General features: G+C 45.9%; 1 protein-coding gene across 3 annotated transcripts in view; it reads right to left on the reverse strand.

The window, feature by feature from the left end:
* Nucleotides 1-1,074: 1,074 nt before the first annotated feature.
* GPRIN2 (G protein regulated inducer of neurite outgrowth 2) overlaps nt 1,075-22,758 on the reverse strand; it is a 33,099-nt gene continuing 11,415 nt past the window's right edge. For 2 of the 3 annotated variants that reach the window (XM_075934811.2, XM_089780064.1), the window contains exon 2: nt 1,075-3,130. In XM_075934811.2, the coding sequence (XP_075790926.2) occupies nt 1,326-3,130 (1,805 nt within the window). In that variant the 3' untranslated portion in view covers nt 1,075-1,325. Of the gene's footprint in view, nt 3,131-7,811; nt 8,102-22,758 lie in introns of those variants that run through there. The other variant, XM_075934812.2, reaches the window with a different exon arrangement.

Genomic DNA, 22,758 nt, shown 5'->3' on the forward strand with positions numbered 1-22,758 from the left:
CATTGTGACTACAGTGTAATTACATGCCTGCTTGTAATTTCCTTCTAGTCAGTACCAATACTATTTTAGGACTTATTACAATTATTTTGAAAAAAAGTGCAGTGATAAGATCATCCCATTTCAGTCCCGGTGTGTGTGTGTGTGTGCGTGCTTATACACATTCACATTTTGGGAAGGGGGATCCTACGTTCACATCACAAATCAATCTGCTGGAAATTTTATAGTTGAAGTTGTGTTACATTAAAGGCAATGAGCAGCAACCTTGCTGGAACATGTTTCACTCCAGTCAAATGAGAACATGAGGTTGGTGGAAGACAAGTTGCTCAGGATGATCCCAGCCCGTAGTGTCCTGTAAAGATGCAAATGGGCATCACCTTGACTATACATTTATCACACCTTCAATTAAAAAAAAACCTATCACAATTCAGTGTTCCGAAAATCACTAAAAATACTTTTAATGTCAGGAAACCAGACTGCCCTCTGCTCTGTAATATAGACACAGTATGACAGATTATCCTGGGGTACATTTTTTTGTGTCACGTGTTTGTAAGAAACAGTTATCCAGGATAAAATTCACAGTACATGAGTCATTCATGATTCATTAGGTATCTTTGGTAATATTGTACATTTATGTACACTGCAAGTACCAATTCCTTTGGATACTTAGTGTAATTCATTATATCTATATTGACTAACTTAAGTAATGTTGTAATAGTATCTTCTGTCTGTACATTTTTTGTGACATATATGCTGTATAGAATGAAGTCAGACTGGCAAAACCAAAGTTATTCTGCACATTTATATTACAGATCACTCCTACTCATTAACTAAATAGCAATTACAGTGCAATTAATATTATGCCCTTTATATTTGACAAAAGTGGTATTTGTGGCTCTATAATGTCTAAATGTTATAGCTTTTAAAAATAGCATACTATTTCCAAAACAGTTTCAGTGTAATAGGATTTTCACTAAAGAATGTAAGTTGTATTTTTAAAAAGTTCTCCTAACTATAAATTATTAAAGTACAGAGGAGTACAATGACATGGCCTTAAAAGGTCTGTCTTTTAGAAAAAAAAAGTCTACCATTGTTTGTAAGGTTATTCACAGGTATTACACAGACAGATGAGGAGTCACAGATATACAGCCCTCCTGCTTTCTCAGGCAATAGGTCTCCTTTTAGTTTCTTGTTGAGTTCTATTTTGTCAATTCACAGCTTCCCACCCTAGTTTAAAGTGACTGGATTGTCCACAATAGCTGTGTTAAGTCTTAAGATGCAATATTTATTTACAAGACAGTTGAAATGTTGCAGTCATGTAACTATGTTCACTCCAATGCAGTATTAGAACGGGCACAGCAGCTTGGGTATCTCAGAGAGTGCATCACTGTTCTAAATGGCCTTTTCTTTGTCTCTTTAGCTGGAGGCGGCTCCTCAGTACTTTTCCTAGACAGCTCTATAGGCTCTGTCTGGAACTGTTCTATTTGAATTTCAAGATGTTTTTGAATGGCCAATCCAAGAACTTCTGGGTCCACAGCTGCCCCATATACTTCCCATGTCATCCCTTCATCATCCCATCTCACTTCACGTACCGGAGACTTTGGGGCCTCTTGGCCATGTTCTAAATTAACCTCTGGGAACACATGAGGGTGACCTTCAGCTGCTACAGATGGGCTTGTGGCCACAGACTTACATTCCATTACTGAAATGGTTTGTACTTCTGCATCTTTACACTCCAGGGAAGATTTCAGTCCTTTGGTTAAGTCATTCATAGAGGTCATAGTCCAGGTGTCTTTAGTCTTCATTATCATGTCTGCACATTGCTGATTCTGCGACGTGTAAGCCGCCTTCATTTCCTGCTGAGCTCTGATCTGTTGAACACAGTGCTGAGCGTGTGACAGGTTCTCCCCAGAAACGCTACAGCATTTCAGGATTTGCTTTGCATCCAGGCCTGATTCACTAAAAGAGGACACCAGTTTAGGAAAGGGATCTGAAGCAGGCAAGGACTGGCAATATCCAGGAGTTCCCTGTTCTCTTCCTGATTCACTAAGTGAACATACCAACCTTGGAACAAGTTGAAGAGAGGGTATTGGCAAAGAATGGCAATAGGCAGGAACAGTGCCATCTGTCTTCATAAGAGAGTCCTTACCATATGGTAAGGCAATGCTGTTGTGAATTGTCATAGCCGTGGGAGAGTATATACTGCTTGCTACATTATTATAAATCATGCCACCTGGGTTAAGCCCCATTGACTGACTGCATATTGTCCTGTTTGGGAAACTACTTCCAGGCATGTGTGGTCCCAGCCCGGCCGTATGAAATGTTCCGGGATCTGTATATATGGTAGTGTTGTGTGTGATACCACCGCTGTCGAAGCTGTTTGTGGGCACTTTTTGGTCTCTATATGCAGTGGGAATCTGAGCCACCTGGTTTGGATAGGTAGGAGTGTTTTCATATGTTCCCGAGCCATGTCTCTGTGTTTGGAAAGATATGTTCTGCATGGTTGTAGCATAACTCGTGTTAGAAGAACTTACACTGGAGTGGGTGGCACTAGTTTCCATGTGCGTGACCAAACTCTGCTGCTTGCAGCTGCATGTTAGGTCAGAATGGCTTCTTTGAAATGCAGCCTCCAGTCTTTCCGTCTGATTCCCACTCTGCTGGTGTGTGTCACAGACTGACAGAATGTTCTCAGCGGTGCTGCTCTTGACATGCATCCTGGTGTTCTTTCCTTCCAGGGATACTGGAATGTGACCAACTGTCAGGAAGCAGTTTGTAGTCTTGGCTCTGCTCTGTACACTATCACCCAGGGACTGATCACTCCTGCTTTGGATAGCCAGGGAACTTTCCACCATTCCCGACTGTGTGGAAGACCATTCAGAACTAGGGGTACTGCCAACATTGTTCTTGCTCACCTGTGCTTGGCAGACTGTACTACTGAGGCTCTTCTTGAGATCTTGTTTGTTGCTCTGTCTTTCATCAGAACTCCCTTGCCCAGTGCCTGCCAGACTTGAGGAGCTCTTAGATAGAGCGTGGCTGCTTAGACTCAGAGGACGGGGGCAAACAGAATTTAATGTTGCCTGAAGGGAATGGGTTTGGACCCGGTGGCTGTTGGCCGCCATGGCAAATAAGAGACCTGCAATAAGGAAAAAAACTTTAAAAAACAATTCAAGAAGTAATATGTAATTAGCAACACTCAAGGTCAGGAAATATTCACTATCCCTATGGATCCATTGCTTAGGCTTCCCTTGCTTTTTATAGTTAAGAGCATATGCCTCCAGAGACCAAGGTACAACATCCTTCTTTAGTCTCAAGTGGATCCACTTGTTTTTATCATTCAGATTGTTATACAAAGGATTTTTCCCCAAATCTGGGTTTGCACCTCAGTAATGTTGAGTCTCTCCTCAGTTTACTGAAGCACTTCTTACAGAGTCCCGAGACAGGCATTGTGATCACCCACAACTTAGTTGTCGGGAAGGCACGTTTTTAAACAAAGATAACTTTTCTCCTGAGTGTTCATTAGGAACCTAAGTTAAACATGTGGTAAGACAAACAAACACAAAAAGTGTTTTCAGCAGTCTGACTAAAAATCCTCTCTCCTCTCAGCTCTTCAGCTTTTGATGCCATATTTTTCACAAATTATCTGGTCTTCAAGCATAAATGGGATTTAAGTTTCTAAAGTGAAAAAAAAAATCTTTCCCTCCCCAAACAAGCACAAAATTGTTTCAAGCCTTATTTATGTATGGTTTACAAAAGGCAAAAGAGGACACTAGTCAGGGGACATTCCTACCCTGCTGCACACATACTAACACACATTGTATATGTGTACACATTTACCTCTTTCCTGGCAGTTACCTTAAGATACTCACCCCTCTCCCCCAAGCACAACAATTCAGATTTATTGTGGGATTTTTCCTGCTGCCTGTCCTATCTCAGGAAGACAGTCCAGGCCATTTATACTTCAGTTATAGGTTCCGCCAGATCTGTTTGCCAGGGTGAATTAGTAGAGAAGCCCTGCATCTTGGGACAGGGTTCTCATCACAAGTTGTTTCCTTTTGCAAGTTGCCTTAGAAACCCAGGAGTTCATATTCATTGTTGAGACTAATACCCAACAGCAAGGTAAAAAACCTTGGAACTCATTTTCAAATGAACTTACAACTCTTCCATCTTTCACAAGAGAACTAGCCAACTTCTGTTAAACACAAGAGTGGGCAATAAAACAGCGGCAGTTAGCCCCTATTGGGTTAACCTCTGCAGGTATGGGCGATCGCAGCTCCCATTGGCCAGTAGCAGTGATCCGTGGCCAATAGGAGCTATGATCCCCTGTGCTTGCAGAGGCACAGGTAAATACAATGGGGTGAGGGCCCGCCAGGGGCTAACCCTGGCAGACTAGATCCGGCCTGCAGGCTGGTATTTGCCTGCTCCTGGTTAAGAACATACTTCTTCTACTGGCTGGTATGGAATTCTTTGCCCCTATTGCCCCTTACAACTGTTTTGATTTATGTTAATATTTCCTCATTTAAAATATACTGTAACAGTAACTGTCTTGTTTTTAACCAGATTTAACAGATCCCTAGGTAGCTTCTTCCAGTGGTTTTCTTCAATGCCACTTATTCTATTCTCATTCTGTTACAATATCTTGCACTGACTATTTGGCCTTTTCACATTCCCTCCTCTCACTTTGATGTATAATTGAAGTGAAATTATTAAAAGAGCTTTCTGCAACAACACAATGTATTCAAACGAACACACGCCATTTTCTTTTTTTAATCTTCTACCCAACAGTCAGTTAAACCAATCTGTAGCATTTAATTTATTAGCATGAAATTAGGTGGCCAACTCAAATAATTTCAAGTATTTTTGTATAGAAGGACAGATGAAAATATTCCTAAATCTCATCCCTCAGGGCTTCACATGATTGTCAGTAGAGTTTCAGAAGGAAATATTTTCCTTCACCCAATGTTGTTAGTTTCCCCGTTATCCTCTGAAGCATGAGAGAGGACCATGGCGGGAGATGGGAGACAGAAAAGGGGCGGAGGAGGGTGGTGGTGGCTAGAACTTTGAGGTGGGGCTGAGAATTCTCCTCCTTAGATGTTTGGCTGATGTGTCTGTCTCGTGCCGGAGTTGTACTGATGGCCTTTTTGGGGGGTCCAGAAGGAACTTTGCCTCAGTTCAGATTGGCAGGAACCTCAAGAGGGTTTGGTCTCTCTCTGGGTGTGTCTAGACTACAGGGTTTTTTCGAAAAAAACGTTCTCTGTATCTAGACTGCTGCCGCATTCTTTTGAAAGTAAATCGAAAGAATGTGGCAGTTTTTCGACTGCTGAAAATCTCATTTTACGAGGAAGAATGCCTTTTTTCGAAAGTGCTCTTTTGAAAAAAGGAGCTATGTAATGCAAACTGTGCTTTTTCAAAAGAAAGCATCCGACGCTCTTTTTTGAAAGAGGCTTGCAGTCTAGACGTAGCCTCAGTAGCATGGGTGCAGCTCACTAAACCAACTGCTTGCCATTGCAGGGGCCTCTCAGGTTTCATGCACCTTAGTTTCTCCTATTCTCTATTGTAACACACAATTGTTTAGTCTCCTGAGGGCTATAATACTGAGTCTAATCCAGGCTTTTGGGCTCAATTGGGTAACTGGGTGGGAATTAGAGTCCTGTGATGTCAAAGACGTTGGACTAGCTCAGGGGTCGGCAGCCTTTTAAACCAAAGAGACAAACTACATCAAAATGCAGAACAAGTGGTCAACAAAGAGCAAGTATAAGAAAGTCCATTTGCACAACTGAAAATATACAACTTAATATTATTGATAATTGACATGGTGATTAATAATCACATAAATGAAACCTTGCACTCACAGACTTTATCTCATGGGACTTCTACTGCTGGGGGTGCAGGAGTCAGGTTTGGGGTTATGAGGGGCTCAGGGCAAGGGGTTGGGGTGTATGGGCAGTGCAAGAGGCAGGGCAGGGCGGTGGGGGTAGGAAGTTGAGTGGGTGGGGGGAGCTGGGGCTGGATTAGATGATCTGGCAGTTGCTTCTGGCCTTAACCTTCAAGAGTATGTAAGTCCCAGTGTTTTTAAAACCTTTTAAGTAAATGCGCACTGCAGATTCCAGCTTTGCACAATGAAAGCATTCACAAATACACCTGATTCATACCATTGGGACATGTTTCAAAGAAGAATTTTAATTCTTGGGACAAGAAAGCTAGATGGAACTGACAAGTTCATTACCCACGAACAAAAGTGCCCTGTAACTATAAAGTGCTCTGCTTATCTCTCCAGGAAATTGCCCTGAACAGAACACTGTTCCCGCTGTCCAGGATTGGGAGACCTGCCTGTTGCTTACCTTCTACTCAGTCACCCTCTTCTCTCACCCCAAGTAGTGAGTTTTTCAGAAAAAAAACTCAGACACCAGATTGCAGCCGGGGCTGCTATATGCATGTGTGGTAGTGAGGGGAGGAGGGAAGGGCTGCAGGCATCATGAACCCCTGAAGACCTGCCTCTACCTAGGCTCAGGTACCTGCCTCTACCTAGCCCCAGTGCTGTCGCCTTCACCTTCCTGCTCTGTTCTCAACGACTGATCTGCTACAAAAGCAACATGTGATAGGAACTGAAGAGCACAGTCAGAAGGGAATGACGTACAACGACCCCTTGCTGCAACATGAATAACCAAGGCTGTACAACACCACTGCTATGCCATAACTGAAAGTGTTTCGAAAAGCCCAAGCACTTGAGAAATCAAGCAAGCAATAGGACTGAGACCTCATTTTTAAACACATCACAGGTCCAGCTTCCTCACAATGCGCACCCGGCTCTAGTCCTGAGCACAAATAGCTCTGGCTAGCATATCCATCCACTTCTAGTCCAAATAAGTGGCTAAGAATAAATGCTTGAGTACAGCTGTATGCACGGGCATAACTGTTTGCAAGGCAGGGATCTTGTGTACCTACACATCTGAAAAGACCCTACAACATCGTTGGAACAGCTGCTTTATAAAACTGTCTAGCAGCACCTTAAAGACTAACAAAACATGTAGATGGTATCATGAGCTAAAACCATGAAAGCTCATGATACCATCTACATGTTTTGTTAGTCTTTAATGTGCTTCTAGACTATTTGTTGTTTTTTCAGGTTTTCCAGTTATAGACTAACTCGACTACCCCTCTGAAGCTTATTAAACTGTGTTTGACAACTTTGATGCTATCCACATCAACAGATAATTTTAATCACAGATATACTGAGTAACTGAATACAGGTTCATTAGGAAGCCAAACTCACATCTGTGGTTATTTCACTCTATGGACAGCAAATACATTCTTACTTTACTGACTTTGCATTTTAAATTTTGTTGTTGTCAGCTACATATATATTCAATTCAGATATAAGATAACTATTGCTCTTGGTGTCCAGAATCATAGGACCTCAAAATAATAAAAACAAACACTTTATTATTCCTTAAATAAAAACATTCAAATGATTATATAAAAAGGAAAATTCCCTTACAATAACTTTAAGATTTAAGGAAGGCAAAAATATACCTTCCACAAGATGAATAAACATCAACACGGCTACCCCTCTGATACTTGACACCATGCAAGGCACTGCATTTAGCTGTATGGAGTGGAAATCTATATCAACACAGCTACCCCTCTGATACTAAACTTCTGTTAGAACAAAATACATTGCAAACATGTTTCCCCCCACCAATATCAGAAAATTCAAAATAAAAATTCCACAAAAGCCTTCATCCTAACTCCATGTGCAGTTTGTATCTGTAGATTTTGTTCTCCTGGGTTCTATGTACTAATCCATGAACACTCACCTGCCATCCAATACTGGCCATTGCTTGGGTTCTCTTTCAATCCATACACTCTATAAAAGCCAAAATTAAAATATGTACATGGGCGTTGATAATTCATACTTGATAAGGCATGTTCATCTGTAGTTCTGACAGCCCCTTGCAAAAGAGAAGGAACATTGCTATTTCTGTTTGTAAAATGAGGAACTGAAGATCCGTGATGTGAACAGACTTTCCCTAGGTCGCATGGCAGGTGGCCAGGACATTGTTGTGCAACTTACACAGTGATAAACTTTTCTTCCCAAGTGGGTCAAGGAAATGCTCACTCCTGCTTCTTAACATTCCCATCTTTCCTTTGAACAATCAGACCTGCTAACACTCCGGATTCTGGCCCTCCTGTGCATGTAGGAAGGATTCTGAATCATTCCCAGAGAAACTGCACATTGACAGACAGCATTCTCTGTGGGCAAGATAATGGGGAAGGACAGCCAATCAATGCCACTGCATATGCTGAGGAGCAGCTTCCTCTTTCCCTCTGTCACTTCAGCCATGTCTTTGCTGTAGGGAAGATCTCTGCTGCCACAATCCGTCTTCCAGAATTTGATTTAGTAGGTCTTTGTGAGGAGCAAGGGAAGCAGATGGGAGTGTTTATTCCTATCAAGCTCCTGCTGTAGAGACTGCACAGAAACTCAAACGAAGGGAGTTGGAGTTGCGTATCTTAATTGGACCTTCCCCTTCAGTGTAGACTTGGCCTAATTCACACATAAAAGGTTGGGAGAACTACTTAAGAACACAACTCTTTAATCTCAGAGCCTCCTGAAGTGCAGACATGGAGCAAGGGGTGGGTGCAGAACTAATTAAATGGCACTAAAGGGGCCATGGATCTGCCATGCTACCAAGCCAATACTTTACACAAGCTTTGCATCCAAAGCGTTGGCTGGTAAGAAATTCAGATCATACACACTCACCCTCCCTCCAAAACTTTACAGTTTAGCTATTAAACTGCAAATTGCTGCAGACTTGAACCTCCAAAGTGCAGAAAAACCCATCATCTCCCCATGCGTTATGCCCCTATGGCATAAAGGTGCACTTGCACTAGCATTCCTTCTTCCGATGGACTCCAGAGAGGTTCTTTTTCATACACTGGGTTACGATTCTCCTTTTGAAAGGAGAATCCCAGCACACATCCCAGCAATTACACCAACATGTGCGATTGCACAAAAGCCATACTGGAGGGATGAGACTGGCATGATAAAATGTGGATCACTGTTTATGTAATTTACATAGCCAATAGGGCATGTTTAAATTTGGTGAAGAAGCAGATAGAAACTCGGATACATGTGCAGCACATGGCTAGAGAGAGTTAAAGCTGCAGAACTTAAAGATCTGAAGTCCCCTTCTTTCTGCGTGTGGGGTGAAGGAACTCTTTTGCATTATTTTAAATTAAACAAAAACACGCCCATTCTGTTTAAAGATGTCTGTTGTTTACATTGACTTTACGTGAAGGATGTTAGTTTGAAAATCTGAAGATGTCTGCACTTGGATACATGAACAAGAAAGCATGACGTGACTTAGACATGTTATAAATATATACAAAATTGTTAGACAAGCACACAAAGGATTAGGATAGAAATGGAATTAACATCCACTATTTTTGGCTTAGCTTCAGATGGCATTGCATGAAGGGATCTAGGCTGCTTTCACTAATTCCACTGAACTACTTTATTTGAAAGCAACAACATTGTATGTTTTGCTATGACTTATGGTTAAAGTTGTGACCTATTTACTGCATTAGTAAAGGTAGTGTAAGAATACTGTATTGTGCAGTTTACTAGTTGAGATTTACTGGCAAATTACTGTGCCTAATGAGTTTCTCAAATTTTTGTATATTTCATGCATGTGCTTTCAATTACAGCTTTGAAAACAAAAGGAAAATGGATAAAATGAAAAACAATCCAGAAAATCATTTTGCCATCTGGATCAAGTTTTCAAAGCAAGTGGTATTACATATGCACAATACCAACAATAATCTTTCTTCATAGACTTTTTAGTACTATTTATTTCCCAAGTGAAAATTTTGATTAAGACAAAACTTTGTCTTTCTTCCATGGTTTGAATCAGTTCCCCAACATCTACTAGCCCCAAGATAATCCTGCCAGGTGGAGTACAGAATGCCTGCATCCCCATGTACATCAAAGCCATGTGAATCTGTAATTTAGATTAAATATTTGTGCTTTGTTTGCTATTCTGCTTCACTAAAACATAATTTATCCTTATGGCTGATCAGATAACAGTACAATATATTTGCCAATGAGATTTTACAGGTGTCAAATAGTATAAGCATCAAGAATTACTTGAGCAGTTACAAGGCTGGATGAATACCAGTGGAATCCATGGAAAATCCACCCTACAGATCAACAAGCCCTGGTCTATGCTAGGGAGTTCTTTTGAAATAACATGTGGAGCACCCACAATACCAAGCCCATTATTGCGAAATGAGGGGCAGGTTATTTCAAAATAATAGCGCCTGCTTTCCTTGGGGAATAAGCTTATTTTGAAATAGTTATTTCGGGAGTTATTATTTCAAAATAATTTCCTAGTGTAGAAGTGCCCTAGGTAGGAGAACCTAATGGTGCTGGAGGTGAAAGGGAGACCGTCCCAGTAGCAAAAGAGGGAGGCACTTGCTAAGGAACAACAGGCCCTCATGGCCCACGTGGGGCCGAGTGGTGCTTAGTGAACAGCATTCCCTAGCTCCCAAGATTTAGCCCAGCACAGGGGCCACGTGGAGCCTCTTTCAGCTCCGTTCCTGCAGGCCACCCTATCCAAACCCAGTCTAGGATTGGGAACCTGGCCTGACTGACCATACCCGCAGTTCCTACTAGAAGGCAGTAATCTTGCCAGAGATTGTACCACTTTTGAGCCACCTTCTCTGCACTTCACATGGAAGCATTTGAGTATGAGGGTCCCAATATTTTGGACTAGGTTTCTAAACAGTATTCAGATTGAATCGATATCCTGCTCTCTTTGGGCACGTCTACACGGCATGCTTATGTCAGAATAAACTCTTCTGAAATTTATATTTGTTTCAAAATAGCGTGTCTGTGCAGCAAATGCCCATTGAAATCGAGCTGAGCTGTTTCGAAATAGAGCGTCCACACTTATTGGATGCTGAATCGCATTTAAGGCCACCCAGAAGCACTCCAGGCAGGGCATCGGGGCAGCACTCTCTTCCTGGAGCTGCTGCCAGATGCTATCTGAGGCTCGAGCTTAGATGGACCCCCCCTGTACAGCCATGTCTCAGCCTCTTCTCCATTGCTGACCTCCTTGAGGGACAGCAAAGCCTTTTCTTTGCCTTTGTGGTGCCTTGTGGACACCACAGCTCTCTAGACATGGAGCCAGACCTACTTCCGAGCAGTTGACAGTTCTGATGTGTCTTGGTGGACCTCCTGCTGCAGTGTCTGGGGCTGCCTTCCTGGCCCTGCAGGAACAGGACCCCCTGCTCCGTGTGGGGCAATTCCTCACCTCTCTCCGGGCACTGCTCATGCACCTCCTCACACACACCCCGCCCCGGCACATTGTGCACCGCTGCTTCTGCCGACTGGACACCAGCTCCAATTGGTGGGCCTGGATTGTCATGGAGCCGTAGCACAACCAGCAGTGGCTCTAAAACACCTTTGTGGAGCTGTGTGAGCGGCTTATCCCTGCCCTCCATTGACAGGACACCCACATGCAAACCGCCATCCTCCTCCAGAATCAGGTTGCCATCACCCTCTGGAAGCTCACCATGCTGGACAGCTACCACTCTGTCGGGAACCAGGTTGGAGTGGGGAGATCAATTGTTGGGGCCATGACCATGCTCTCTCTTGCTCTCATGCTGTTGTCCCAGGAGGTTTCTGAACTGAACAGCTGGAGTGGGGCTTCCTAGGCAAGGGGGTGATGGTTGTGGAAGCTTCCTCCCTGGGAGGTTTTTCGTCCCGTCTTCACAAAGCCCTGATGGGGGAATGGAGGAAGTCAGGGTTGCTCCTGGTGTGTGTATGGGTGAGGGGGGGTGGGCTCGGGGACTTTCCAAGGGCCATGGCAACCCTGTGATTCTCTGTCTGTCTCCTACAGTTGGTGATGGCCATCAACACCATCCTGCTGTGTGGGGTCATCAGTCTCGGCAACATGGACCCCATCAGCACCTCTTTGCCACCATGGGTTTCCCCAGCTGCGGGAGGCGGAGGGCTGTTGATGACACCAATATCCCCCTTCAGGCCCCCAGTCACTGGGCATCCAAATACATTAACCAGAAGGGGTGTTTTTCGGTGGTCCTGCAGGCCCTTGTGAACCACTGCAGCTGGTTCACCAACATCTTTGTTGGGTGGTTGGAGAAGGTACACGTGTCTTCCGAAACTCCAGCCTGTTCCGGAAGCTGCACACAGGCACCTTTTTCCTGACCACACCATCAGGGTTGGGAGTGTGGACATGCCGATCTATATTGTAGGGGACATAGCCTACCCTCTGCTCCCCTGGCTAATGAAGCTCTACACTGGACACGTGGACCAAAGCAAGGGACACTTCAATGCCAGGCTCAGCACGACCCATATTGTTGTGGAGGGCACCTTTAGGTGTCTCAAGGGGTGGTTCCGTTGCCTCCTCACCCAGCTGGACCTCAGTGAGCAGAACGTTCCCCAGTTGGTGACAGTGTGTTGTGTCCTTCACAATACTTGTGAAAGCAAGAGGGAGACAGTCCTTCCAGGGTGAGGGACAGATCATCAGGACCTTTGAGCAGCTGCGCATGGCTGGTGTCTTGCAGGCCCATCAGGGGCCTGTGTGGATCTGTGACGCCTTGAGGGAGAGTTTCATACAAGGACCCCAGTGACACTCTCCCCTGGGCCTCCCCATAAGGAGCCTGTGCATTGCCCCTCTTTGCTTTTCTTCCCACACCCCTCTTTTCCCCGCCCCTCCTCCCCTGCACAGACAATGAACCACACTTCATTTGGAAACAATAGACTCTATTTTTATTATTGGGGTAAATGTAACTGGGTAGGGACTGGGAAAAGAACATGAGAGGCAAGGAAGACGGAGGTGGAGGTGGGGAGGAGAGGCTCAGGGCTGAGACTGGGAGTGGCACCTGCATTGGGTGCTTCCACTACCTCATGTGCGGGGCTCTCAGTGGCCATGGGGGACTAGGGAGAGAAGCTGGAGGGGCGGGAACTGGTGCAGAAGTGGCCACCAGGCCATTGATGACCGCATGGAAGGCCGCGCAGATGGATTGGCCTGTTGCAGCAGCTTCCGCCAGGTGTCGCAGTGAAGCTGGAGGTCCTCCTCCAGTCTCCAGTCATGGACCAGAGGGAGCAGTGCAGGATTCGTGAGGCAGCGATAGGTTCCCCGTGGAGGTCCTCATGGGCTCTCCAGTGCCAGCAAATCACGCGGGGTCAGGAAGATGTCACGGGAGGTGGTCCTCTTGTGGCTGGTCCAACTCTGGAGAGCAAAGAGAAGGGCAGTCATCCTGGGAGACACTGTGCGTGAACCAGCCCTCATCTCTGAGCCAAGACCGAAAGGCCTCAGGGTCAGGTAAAGGCAATGTGCTTCGAGCAAGGCCACCTGAGGCCTACTCAGTTGTCACTTTCCTATAGGGGCACAGATGTCCCCGGGGGAAACCTCACTATCCCCACGTCCCGGGGACAAGCAGGCATGGGAAGGTGCCAGCTAGACTGGGAGCCTGCGGGCAGGAGGGGGACCATGGGGTGGCTGGGCTTCCCTCCATGCCACACACGCTGGGTTCAGTAGTAGCAGCGTCCCACAGTGAGAGGACTGGTATCCCTGGCTGGTGGAGGAGAGGGGGGCAGGGTGTTGGGGGAAGTGTGTGAGCGGCAGATGCTCCCCTGCCTCGCCATGCTGTCCCCGGGAGCGTGCGCTGCCTCAAGCATGTGGGCATGCCTGTGTGCCAAGTGCAGCACTGAGTGTGTGTGTGGGGAGAGGGGTCTGCATTTCCCCAGCCTTCTTCTAGTGGCGGTGTCCCACCTGGGTGTTGGGCGCAAGGCAGGCCTCTCCAGACACCCTGTGTGCCAGACCACAAGGGTTCTCTGTTGCAGCCTCCTGGGGCTGCGTGCCCTGGACTAGCGCTCAGCACGCCACCTCCACCCTGCCGCCCACCACCTCCCCTCTCCACCCATCACCTTCACCCATGTGTGTCTAGGGAAAGTAATGGACTCACCTCAGAGGCCTTCCCCAGCTTCGGACAATGCCCAGGAGGCATCCTGGGTGGGAGGTAGTGGCTCCAGGGCAAGCATGACCTCCTGGCTGGCAGGCATCGAGCTGGTGCTGGCCTCATCCAGTTCCTCCTCCTCCTCCTGCTCATTGGCTCTGCCCCTGGGAGAGTGACGACGGGCATCTCCAGCCCTAAGTCCACAGTGAGGGGAGGGAAGAGGAGGGCAGGGACTGACCCACCCGCTAGGATGTGGTGGAGCTGGGTGTAGTATGGACAGGCCTGCGGTGCCACCACAGAGCGGGAACTGCACTCCCTGGCCTTGGCATAGGCCTGACTTAGTTCTTATACTTTCATGTGCACCTGCTCCTGGGTGCACATGTGGATATTGGTGACCAAGCTCTCGGCCATCCGGCCATAGACATCGGCATTCCTGCATCTAGTGTGGAGATCCTGGAGGTTTGCCTCCTCCTCCCAGACCTCAATGAGGTCCAGGATCTCCACACTAGACCAGGAAAGTGCATGCCTCTTCCTTCCCTGGGCAGGGTCCTGGGAGCTGGCTTCCAGCTCCCTTGTAGCCATGGATGGCTCAGTGGGAGCAACAGAGTCACTCATGGTGGCAAAAAGTGCTGGTCTGGCAGCTGCTGTGTGGCTCCGGGCTGTCAGGGCCTGCTGTGTGCCACACACTGTTTCCCCTGAGGCTGCAGCTTTAAGGGCTGCAGGGGAAAAGAAGCCATAGAGTTCTGATGAGTGTGGACAGAGCGGCCAGAAGGGCACCTGTGGGGTTTCCTCTGATTTCAAAATAACTCCATCTGCCCTGTCTACAGAGGCCCTATTCCAAAATAGCTATTTCAGAATAGGCGTTATTTCTTATAGGATGAAGGGTACAGAATCCATTATTTCAATATTATTTCGAAACAACAGGCTTGCCGTGTAGACACTCACAGAGTGATTTCAGAATAACGCCTGTTATTACGGAATAATGCTGCTGTGTAGATGTGCCCAATTTCTCTCTAAACACACACACACACATCTACGATAATGGTAACAATGGGATACACTTCACTCATCATGCATATTTGGTTGCCTCACCTGAACTTTGTCCACTAGTCCATCTCTGCCAGAAGAATATTCCAGATTTTATCATGAAATCTATCACGTTCTAAGCATCTAACAATTTTTAAAATAAAAGCTACCCCTAAAATTTCTCATTGCCCCCTCCTATACCAAAGTAGAGATTTACTACTCCCAATTACACTGATAGTCAACAAGTCAGATTCCATTCCAAAGTACATGTTGAAAGTACAGTTCTACTCTAAAGGATGACTATATGTGAACAGCACCATGTTACTCAAAAAATCTGAATGCCAATACACAGATCATGCCAGTCTAGACGTAGCCGAGATGTATGGATGCTTGCATTTCCCCCAGGAGATGAAGGAGGACATGAGAAACAAGGGAAAGCGCCATCAAAGTTACATAACTGATTGTGGTTTACTCTTAGGGCAGGCTCAATCTATTCTTTTACAACAGTGTCATCTAGAAATCTGCAGCAGTCTTATTTAGCAAATAATGGGCACGCTGCTAGTGACTGACAGTTAAATGTGCTCATTTTTAAATTCATGGTTGCTCTGTAAATTGGAAAAGTGTGGTGCTAACAGTAAGATCTTAAAAACAGATTAAATAGATGCATTATGAATTCTCTGCAGAATTGGTAAGGCGCAAGGCCTGAGTACATTACAGTTTCAACACAATCTCATAAAATTTCCTGCATATTTCAAGTAGCCTTAGTGGTTACTTTCCAGATTTTACATCAATATCTTTTTATGGATTAATTTTTCTACATAAGTTTAGTGTTCAGCACAAGCTGAATACAATAGATGGCAGAGTCTACAACCTTATTATAACAAATCTAGCCAGCACTAGTTGTGGGCATATACTTCTAAAGTGCATTTCTTGTCTCCAGCTATTAAAATCAAGTAGGAAAGGAGTATTTTATGAATTCCTTACAGCAAAAGATTCTTGTAAAATTTTGCTCCGTGCCTTCAAAATTAGCCTCTAATTACAGAGTAAATCTGTTAAAATTAGAACCATCCTTGCTGCAAATGGAGAATATATGCCTGTGAAATAAAAAGGAAGAAATCTATAGTAGAACTATGCCAAGATTTTCAAAATTATAAATAATTTTGGCTCCCAGCTAGAGAAAATTTAAAGGGGAGGTTAGATGCTCAGGAATTTCTGAAAATCAGGAACCTTTAAGATGTCTCAAGATGGGCACCTAAAAGTTACTAGTCAGTTTTTAAAATCTAGTTTGTTTTGTGTCAGCATTTAATTAAAATATATCACGAAAGGCTTCATAAGGTTTGTCAGTAGGACACAGCACTACAACTTCAGGGCACCAAACTCTTTTTTAACACCAGGACAGATGTAGGCATGCTTAATACCAAGAGGGCAGTGTGATTTTAATTTACTTACAAGATTTATTACAGTAGAAGGTTGCTATATCTAGGTTCTTAACTCTATTTAAGCCTATTACACACTTTGACCAACCTGTAAATTCCCTGACATACGGCTCAGGAACAATTCCTGAGAGAGGCTGCAATTGTTATTAATGGTAACCTATGGCAAACATTCAGCAGCTTTCATTACAATCCAAGTGGCAGCAGTTGTGATCGGTTCCAGACTGCATGGCAGGGGGTACCATGCATCAATATTAGAAGTGAAGAGTGCATCTTCCCTTAAGAGTTCTATTGGAGTCATCCACGCTAGAAAGCGACAGTAGTTCAATGTCTGAAAACATTCCCTTTTCCAAATAGCTGATATTCACGTACAGGCAGTCCCCGGGTTACGTACAAGATAGGGACTGTAGGTTTGTTCTTAAGTTGAATCTGTATGTAAGTCGAAACTGGCGTCCAGATTCAGCCACTGCTGAAACTGACCAGCGGCTGACTACAGGAAGCCCAAGGCTGAGTTGCTCTGCCCCGGGCTTCCTGGAATCAGCCTCTGATCAGTTTCAACAGGCTGAATCTGGACACCAGTTCTGACTTACATACAGATTCAACTTAAGAACCCCAGGCGTCCCCAAGTCAGCCGCTGCTGAAACTGATCAGCGGCTGATTCCAGGAAGCCTGGGGCAGAGCAACTCTGCCTCGGGCTTCCTGCAGTCAGCGCTGGTCAGTTTCAGCAGCGGCTGACTTGGGGACGCCTGGGGCAGAGCAGCTGAGGTGCTGCTGGGTTGGTCCAGTAGCGCCGCTCCTCGGCGCTACTGGACCAATCCACCAGCACCCCAGCTGCTCTGCCCCAGGCATCCTGATTCAGCCGCTGCTGAAACTGACCAGCAGCGGCTGAATCAGGACGCCTGGGGCAGAGCAGCTGGGGTGCTGCCGGGTTGGTCCAGTAGCACCCAGAGCGGCGCTGCGGGACCAACCGACAGCACCCCAGCTGCTTTACCACAGGCATCTGGAGAAAAGCCTGGACTGCTGGGGGGGGGGCGTACTAGTTGCGCCCCCCCCCCAGCAGACCAGGGAGACGCGGGTGGGGGACCGAGATGCACCACGGTCCCGCCGCCCGGGTCCTCCACGGCTTTGCTCCGCATCTCCCTGGTCTGGGGAGACGTGGAGCAAAGCCGCGGAGCACGCAGGCAGCGGACAGCCCAGACGCGCTGCGGCTGTCCCGCTGCCGGCGTCCTCAGAGGCTTTGCTTCCCATCTTCCTGGTCTGCTGGTCTCCAGCAGACCAGGGAGATGGGCAGCAAACCCCGTTCGTAACTGCGGATCCGACATAAGTTGGATCCGCGTAACTCGGGGACTGCCTGTATTTTAGAGCTGGGTGGCTAAGGCAATTAAAATAAGGAGAGAGTGAAGATCAATTCCTATGAACTGATTTATCATACACTGAAATCATATAGCAAACGTTTGTCCAGTTTAACCATATTAATATTTACAGGTGCCTTACATGAGATAAGGAGGGTACATTTCCCAGCTCCAGGAGGATTTATATTGTGATATTATGAGGCATGGTGACAATTTCCATTCTCAAAAGAAACTGGTCATTAGCTGTAATGATTAGCATCCATTACTGCCAGGGGGTCAGGACCCCTAAAAGGCATTGACAAAACAGGATTAGCTAGAGTAAAAAGCTTAGAGGCTCAGATGTCTGGGACAAGGGCCTCTGGGGCTAGAGAAATTAAAGAAAGGAGACAGTGGTAAGGAATTTAAGGTGATCTCAGACAAGAATTTTCTTTGACAAGGTTTTCCCCAGTTCTGCCAGCAACCGGAGCATGCGCGTACTTGGTATGTCTTGCAGAACCGGGCTAGAGATATTTAACAACTTTAAAAACAATCATAATATAGGCATTCACATACCCTCTGGCACTTTTCACTGAGTGTGCCCAGCCACAGCTATACAGCTGGTGGTACCTCTCTTTTAAATACTTTGGCTCTTATAATAATACCCCAGATTATCAGACATAGGTCATCAGGTGTAGAGGGCAAGCAATGTCACACGCATGTAATGAACATATAGGCTATGTCTACATTGGCAAGATTTGTGCAAAAACTCTTGCGTTAAAAGTATTTGCAGAAAATCTTGCCAATGTAGACGTAGCCATACTGAGTATGCACTCCAGTAAGATTGTTTTCAGCTGTGATCATTTGTAATATGAGTTCACCATTCTTAATTATCTCATCCATCACTTTGCCCTGGAGCTCTGCGGAATGGGCGCAAGGCCAATTCTGCAACTGCTGACCACTGTTTTGATTATCAACCTCGTCACACAGAATTAACAACAGCAATGGAAATAAAACACTAAGCCCATAAAGAAGAGTTTTGGAAGGACAGAAAACCCATCATACTTTGAGGCATAAGCCAGCCTCTAGTAAGTTAGGAGGAAATGTACAGTTTATACCATAGCCTATCCCAAGATTTCTTGCACCATCCTCTAATGCAGCTAGTACTTGCCATTGCCTGAGGCAGAATAGTAAGCTAGCAGGACTAACCAGTATGATCTGGCACAACATTTACCATGTTCTTATCCATTTGGACTAGTTTTCCTCTGTGATCATTATGGGGGCACTCGCTGAATGCAATACACACGCCTTGCTCATATGCACTTCATATACATATCAGTAAGCTGATCAGCTGGATCTGGTACTTCTTACCAATTATACAATGGTTAACCCTAAGTAAGCTTGGTTTGATTTCCAGCACTAGCCTACTGCTCCTCAGCCTGCCTAAGGTGTGGATGGAGAATTAGAGGAAGGAGCAGGAGTACTTGAGGCCTTGAGTCACTCTGTATCAAGTGAGAAAATATCAGGGAGTACTCCAGGCTCCAGCAAAGGGCTCTGTCCTCCCTATGACTCCCCAAAACAATGACATATCTGGGAAACCCTGCTTAAATTATCTTGCAATGATGTAACATTAACAGTTATTTTGTGGAAAAAATGAATGGATTTCTGTATTTACTAAATGATTAAAACCATACAATCAAGTCAGGAAGACGTGTTCAATATTTCCATAGTTTGTGCCCAAAGCAAAGTCACACAAATACAGGGGTTATCTATGTGATCAATTGGTGTACAGACATTTGACCACCTCGCTTGACCTCTGCTCATGAATCCATCTCCAAGGATGGCCTGTAGTACTCACCTAGTGGTTTTCTACACATGGTCATGACCAAAACATTTTTCCCTGTACTCCCCCACACCACAAGCATGTGTTCATATATACATACCCATACACACCACACCTGGCAGCATGGCCAAATCTAGGTGTTCAAAAATCATGAGACAGGTCTCAAAAAAACATGGTCTATTTTCAATTGGATTATTCTGAAACCTAGTAAAAGTTCCATTTTTAAAATTTGCCTCCTGACTTCAGAGCAATTAGGGTTCATGGGTTCAAGGTTTTCTCTGCAACCATGGCTGAAAACTTTAAAATGAAAACCAGATGCTCATGTAATAAGCTGGTTTCAGAAGATGAGGCTTTAAGAAAAATACCAAATATTGAAATTGACCTGATCTAAAACTCTGCTCACACTGAAAGCCCTACTGTCTACAGAATTTATATATTGGGTACAGTCCATAGTCTGTCTAAACAATAAACTAGATTTACCCAAAGCAGAGACTCCAACAGTCACATTTATCTAAGCAAGAATGTCTTGCTACAGATATCCAGTTAGATGTCAGCACACAGCATTTTATTATTTCTTAAGGACTTTAAATCTTTAATGCTGAAAAATTGACATTGACCAATACCTGGCTTTCCAACCAGTAAGCAGAATGCGTCAAGAAAAATAATAATAATACTGCTATTTCGATATAACTATTTCAAAATAAGCATTATTCCTTGTGGAAAGCAGGAGCTATTATTTCGAAATACAGGCAGTCCCCGGGTTACATGGATCCGACTTACATCGGATCCCTACTTACAAACGGGGTGAGGCAACCCCGCACTAGCACCCCCCCCAGCAGACCAGGGAGACGCGGAGCGGCTTTTCTCAGCAGACACCTCAGCTTGAGAATAAAGGACTGAGGGAAGTGAGGTGTGGGAGAATAAAACTGAGCTCTGGAGAAATGTTTGGCTAGAATTTCCCCTATAATATGTACCAGTTCCGACTTACATACAAATTCAACTTAAGAACAAACCTACAGTCCCTATCTTGTACGTAACCCGGGGACTGCCTGTAACCAGCCCCTATTTTGAAACAACAGGCTTGGAAGAGTGGACATTCCACTTGCTATTTTGAAATAAGGGGAGTTATTTTGAAATAACTCCCTAGTATAGACCAGGGCTGAGAGACTCAGCTTACCCCTCTATAAACACAACAAAGGTTTCACAAGGCTTAATTTATGCGTGCAAAGCACTCTGAAATCCTTGAAGGATGAAGGATGTTAGGTAAAAATACCTGTCTCCTTTTTAAAGAAGTTCCTTGCTTGAAATAACTCAGTAGTATCTTTTTATAATGAACTTTCTGCCATATCACTCCAAAACCATATACAGTAAACTTCCGATAATCCGGCACCTTTAGGACCCAGGGGGTGCCGGATTATCAGATATGCCGGACTATCAGAAGGGGGAGCTATGAGGAGTCTGGGGTAGGGTGGCGGGATGCGACCCCAGATCCCCTCATAGCCCTCCCTTCTGATAGTCCAGCTCTGCCCCAGGCGTCCCCGATTCAGCCGCTGCTGGTCAGTTTCAGCAGCGGCTGAATCGGGGATGCCTGCAGCAGAGCAGCTGGAGTGCTGCCGGGATGGTCCGGTAGCGCCGACCCTTGGCGCTGTGGGACCAACCCAGCAGCCTTCCAGCTGCTCTGCCCCAGGTGTCCCCAAGTCAGCCGCTGCAGAAACTGATCAGCGGCTGACTCCAGAAAGCCAGAGTCAGAGCTGCTCTGCTCCGGGCTTCCTGGAGTCAGCCCTGGTCAGTTTCAGCAGCGGCTGAATCAGGATGCCTGGGACAGAGCAGCTGGGGCGCTGCTGGGTTGGTCTGGTAGCGCCAAAGCTCGGCGCTGGGGGGACCAACCCAGCAGCACCCCAGCTGCTCTGTCCCAGGTGTACCCAAGTCAGCTGCTGCTGAAACTGACCAGCGGCTGATTCCAGGAAGCTGGGGCAGAGCAGCTCGGTCTCGGGCTTCCTGGAGTCAGCCGCTGGTCAATTTCAGCAGCGGCTGAATCCAGGACAGCTGGGGTGCTGCTGGGTTGGTCCCGCAGCCCCGAGGGGCAGCGCTATTGGACCTACCCGGCAGCACCCCAGCTGCTCTGCCCCCTGCTTCCCGGATTCAGTGCTGGTCAGTTTTAGCAGCGGCTGAATCGGGGAAGCTGGGGGCAGAGCAGCTCCAATGGTCCGGCTGCCCGGTGCCGGACCATCAGGAGTGCCGGACTGTCAGATGCCGGACCATCGGAGTTTTACTGTAGGTTGTTATTTCCATGATATACATAAATGGTTAAATTCTATTCACTTCTTGCTAGCATCAGTGCAAATCACCCCCTTTCTCAGAGTCTCGGGTGTTTGGTCAGGGTGGTTAATCCAAATAGGTAAAACAAGGATTATCTCAACAGTAACACTGTTTGATCATAGATGACAATATCTTCAATAAGAAAGTTCCAGTATAAAAACCAGTTGTCTTCAAATGCCTTTCTAATCAGATGTCAGGGTACGTCTACATTTGCTCCCTAGTTCGGACTAGGGATGCAAATGCAGATGAGCGAAGTAGCTAATGAAGCGGGGATTTAAATATCTCACACTCCATTAGTATGATCTCGCTGGTGCACTAGTTCAAATCACAGCTGATTCGAACCAGGAAGTATGCACCGGGACGTGTTAGTTCAAACCAAAGCTCTTGGTTCAAACTAACATTACTCCTCATTTTTTGGTGAGTAGGGAGGTGGGGTGAGTTCTGAAGTGGCCTAGGGGATTTGCCTGGGGAGCACAAGGTTGGGGGCTCAAGTCCTGCCCCTGCCCACCCTGGGAGCAGCCAGACAGCCAACACAGGCTGCCCCTGGGATGGAGCTGGCGCCCACATTAGGAAAGCAAGATAAGGGACCAGCAGGAGGTACAGTGGGTTCTGGAGTGGCCTAGGGTATACTGCACTTGCCTGGAGAGCACAGGGTGATGAATTCAAGTTCTATCCTATCTGGAAGAGGCCTTGCAGGCTAGCCCAGGGATGGAGCTGGCTCCTGCATTAGGAAGGCAGGATAAGGGATCCTCTGACGGTGTGGTGGGCCTTGGGGTGCCCTAGGAGATACAGCAGTTGCCTGGGTAGCTCAGGGTGCTGGGCTTGAGTTCCA

Source organism: Pelodiscus sinensis, chromosome 8 (genome assembly GCF_052426305.1).
Source record: "Pelodiscus sinensis isolate ZL-2025 chromosome 8, ASM5242630v1, whole genome shotgun sequence".
NCBI lineage: Eukaryota > Metazoa > Chordata > Testudines > Trionychidae > Pelodiscus > Pelodiscus sinensis.